The 3,952-nt window shown below is 48.6% G+C and overlaps 1 protein-coding gene across 1 annotated transcript in view; it reads left to right on the forward strand.

Moving 5' to 3' along the window:
• The window catches only part of TCTN1 (tectonic family member 1), a 32,917-nt gene extending 29,105 nt beyond the window's left edge, over nucleotides 1-3,812 (forward strand). Inside the window, exons 13-14 of the mRNA XM_084762755.1 lie at nucleotides 1,529-1,648; nucleotides 3,089-3,812. Of these exons, the coding sequence (XP_084618881.1) occupies nucleotides 1,529-1,648; nucleotides 3,089-3,232 (264 nt within the window). The 3' untranslated portion in view covers nucleotides 3,233-3,812. The remainder of the gene's footprint in view (nucleotides 1-1,528; nucleotides 1,649-3,088) is intronic.
• Nucleotides 3,813-3,952: the final 140 nt, after the last annotated feature.

Raw genomic sequence — 3,952 nt, forward strand, 5'->3', positions numbered from 1 at the left:
CTTGGACTCAAAGTATCTGCCTCCCTCTGCCTCCCCCTGAGGCCAGGATTGAAGGTGTGTGCCCCTATACGTCCTCTGTGCTATTTGCTTTTATATCATGTAGACACTGGCTCTGCCTCCAACATAGACAAGGTTGGCCTTGAACTCAGAGATTCACTTGCCTCTGCTTTCTAAGTGCTGGGATCAAAGGAGTGTAATGCCTGGCTTTTCTTTTTCTTTTTCTTTTTAATAAAAAACAATCATGTGGGGCTGGAGAGATGGCTCAGTGGTTAAGAGTGCTGCCTGCTTTTCCAGAGGTCCCGAGTTCAACTCTCAGCAACCACATGGCGGCTCACAACCATCTATGGTGTAATCTGGTGCCCTCTTCTGCAGATAAAGTGCTCATATACAGTAAATAAATAATAAAAAAAAATCATGTAGCCAGGCATAGTGACACACGCCTTTAATCCTAGCACTTGGAAGGCAGAGACAGGCGGATCTACAAAGCAAGTCCAGGACAGCCAGGGCTACACAGAGAAACCCTGTCTCAAAAAACCAAAACCAAAACCAAAACATCCAGTCATGTGTATGAGTGTTTACATTGCAGTGCATGCATGCAGAGGCTAGAAAAGGGTGTAGAAGTGGAGTGACAGGTGTGAGCTGCCACGTGGATGCTGGAACTGAACCCCTGTGGTCCTACAAGAGTAAGAATACAGGTAGTAGTCTTTTTTTTTTTTTTTGAGACAGAGTTTCTCTGTGTAGCCTTGGCTGTCCTGGACTTGCTTTGTAGACCAGGCTTGCCTCGAACTCACAGCGATCCCCCTGCCTCTGCCTCCCGAGTGCTGGGATTAAAGGTGTGCACCACCACGCCCAGCACAGGTAGTATTCTTTTTTTTTTTTTTTAATATTTATTATTTATTTATTATGTATACAATGCACATCAGATCACATTATAGATGGTTGTGAGCCACCTTGTGGTTGCTGGGAATTGAACTCATGACCTCTGGAAGAGCAGTCAGTGCTCTTAACCGCTGAGCCATCTCTCCAGCCCACAGGTAGTATTCTTAACTGCAGAGCCATCTCTCCATATCCACATGTTGTATCTTCTTTGTTAGGTGATGAAATTAGATGAAACAGGATCTGTTTCCTATTTGCATCTTAACAGAAGTACAATCAAGTCCACCTTTTCTCTTAGTTTCTTCCCTGCTGCCCCTCTGCTGGCCAGGTACAGGCCAGTGTCCAGAAGCATCTCTGAGGTGGATGTGGGCTGGTAGAGTCCCTGGTGGTCCCACCTCCACAGTGACTCCAGGTTTGGAAGTGGGAGGGCCGGACTCTGTCTCTCACCAGCTGGTACAGTTGGTGTAGTACTGGATGCTTTAATAACACAGGCTCCGTAGAGCTGTCTGTACCTGAACTTGTGTGTCATGTTCACCCTTGTGTTCCAAACTTTTTGTAATTGGCAAATATTTTATCATTCAGGTGCTCAGCTGCAGATTTAGTTTGACTTGTGATTGGTAATATTCTGGTTTAATCTGGTGTTCTTTTGTAGGGTTCTTGCCAGCTCCCTGTGGCCTTGGGTCTAGAAGTGAGATGGACTAAGTATGGGTCTCTGCTGAACCCCCAGGCCAGGATCGTTAATGTGACGGCCCAGCTCATCTCGGTTCCAGAGGTAGGCCGCTGCCGCCCAGCTCCGTGGCCTGCGGTGCGGCTCTTTCTGTTGTTGTTGCTGTTTTGGGTTATGGTTTTTTTTTTCATTTATTTAATTTTTATTTTATGTGAATTGGTGTGGGCGTGTCAGATCCCTTGGAACTGGAGTTACAGACAGTTGTGAGCTGCCTTGTGGGTACTAGGAATTGAACCTGGGTCCTTCAGAAGAGCAGACAGTCCTCTTAACCACTGAGCCATCTTTCCAGCCCCAATTTTTTAGTTTTTCAAGAAAGAGTTTTTCCCTGTAGCCCTGGCTATCCTGGGACTTTCTTTTTCTTTTTTTTTTTTTTTTAGATTTTATTTATTTATTTTATTTATGAGTGCTCTATCTACATGTAAACCTGCATGCCAGATGACGGCATCAGATTCCAGTATAGATGGTTGTAAGCCAGCATGATTGCTGGGAATTGAACTCAGTGCCTCTGGGAAAACCGACAGTGCTCTTAAGTACTGAGCCATTTCTCCAACCCTGTCCTAGGATTCTTAGTAGACCATGCTCTCACAGGTCCACCAGCCTCTGCCTCCTGAGTGCTGGGATTTTTTGTTTGTTTGTTTGTTTGTTTGTTTTTTGAAACAGGGTCTCTCTGTGTTAGCCTTGGCTGTTCTAGACTAGCTTTGTAGACCAGGCTGGCCTCGAACTCACAGCAATCTACCTGCCCCTGCCTCCTGAGTGCTGGGATTAAATGCGTGAGCCACCATGCCCGGCCCTAGTGCTGGGATTAAAGGCGTGTGACACCCCCACACCGCCTTTTACTATAGGCCCATTCTAAATCTGGGCCAACCTGCATCCTCACACAGAAGAAAAAATAAGTCCCAACAAAATAAAGGACTAGATGAAGACAGAAGGCCAGACGATAGCAAGTATGACAGGAAAAATGTATTACTTGGTAAAAGATTATCATTTTTATTTGGATTTCAATTCTTTTGAAACAAGGTCTCAAGGATGGACTTGAGCTGTTAGTCCTCATGTCACAGTTCCCACGTGCAGGGAATATAAGCGTCGTTGCTGCGCCTGCTGGGTTTAGGTATTCGGACATAGGATCTTCTCAGGTAGCCCAGTCTGGTTTCAACCTTGTGACCCTCGGCCTCAGCCTCCCGAGTGTTAGTGGGCAAGTGCTATCCTGCCTAACATAATTTTGAGTTATAAGCCAATTTCATAATTATCCTTTAACTTAATTATCCTTTAACTTATATTTAGAGGGGGAAACTGACAGGTTTTATTTGTGGTCACAATTCTTGTGACCCCCTGAACTGTGGTTGCTACTGCTGGACCAGCCTGTTGCATAGCGCACCTCAGCCACGTAGGGCCTTAGGGCCTCCACATACCTGCTAGACTCAGGCTCACAGGATGGCGGATGAGCGAGGAACATGAGGGTGTTGATTCTCTGTCTTTCCATTATAGCCTCTCCCAGGGCCTGAGAGGACGATCGTCATTTCCACTACAGTGACATTTGTGGATGTGGCAGCCCCTGCAGAGGCAGGCTTCCGAGCGCCCCCCACCATCAACGCCAGGCTGCCTTTCAGCTTCTTCTTCCCATTTGTGTGATGCAACTGGCCCCTGTGAGAGGAGTGCCCACCCTGGAGGCCTTCCCTTTGGCAGCAGTGGGCACCTGGGCCCCAGGTTCTGGTGGATGCTAACCCAGCTGCTTCATCCCCTTGGTGTTACCCTTCAACTAGCCCCCCTGCCCCTCTCCAATGCTCGGTTAGGTGTTAGGTCAGGTGGCTCCAGCACCCTGCACAACAGACCACAGGCCGTGTCACCTCTGGGGAGGTGGGAGGGAGCAGAGCCTAACGTAGCCATGCATGGAGAGCCTCCTCAGCTCGTCACCCTGATCTAGCATTCCAGAGTACAGACCAGCAAGAGGCTTTGTAAAACCATGTGCCCACAGCGGGAGTGTACCCCAAGATCATGCTAATTACGGGGCAGTCTGGGCCCTGCAGTAGGCTGGCACTCTAACTGGTAGGCTGGTATGGGTTGCCACCAAAGAGAATGTGGTGGGCGTGCCGCAGGGAAGGAGAGCGCTTATTTTATACATTAATTGTACAGTAATCGAGAGAGATGCTGGTGGGGGCGGAGCCAGTTTGAAGCTGATGGTACAGCTGGATGCTGCAGAGGTGGGGCTGGGCACCATGCTGGCTCCCCTAGGGCAGCAGCAGCAGCAGAAGCTGTGGAGCACCTGGTAAAGAAAGGGTTTCTAGAAAGGGCGGTGCAGGGTGCCAGCCTCTGGTCCTCTCGGGAGGTGCGGGTCGCCAACACACAGAGGGA

Source organism: Acomys minous, assembly GCF_964271855.1.
Source record: "Acomys minous genome assembly, chromosome: 16".
Taxonomy (NCBI): domain Eukaryota; kingdom Metazoa; phylum Chordata; class Mammalia; order Rodentia; family Muridae; genus Acomys; species Acomys minous.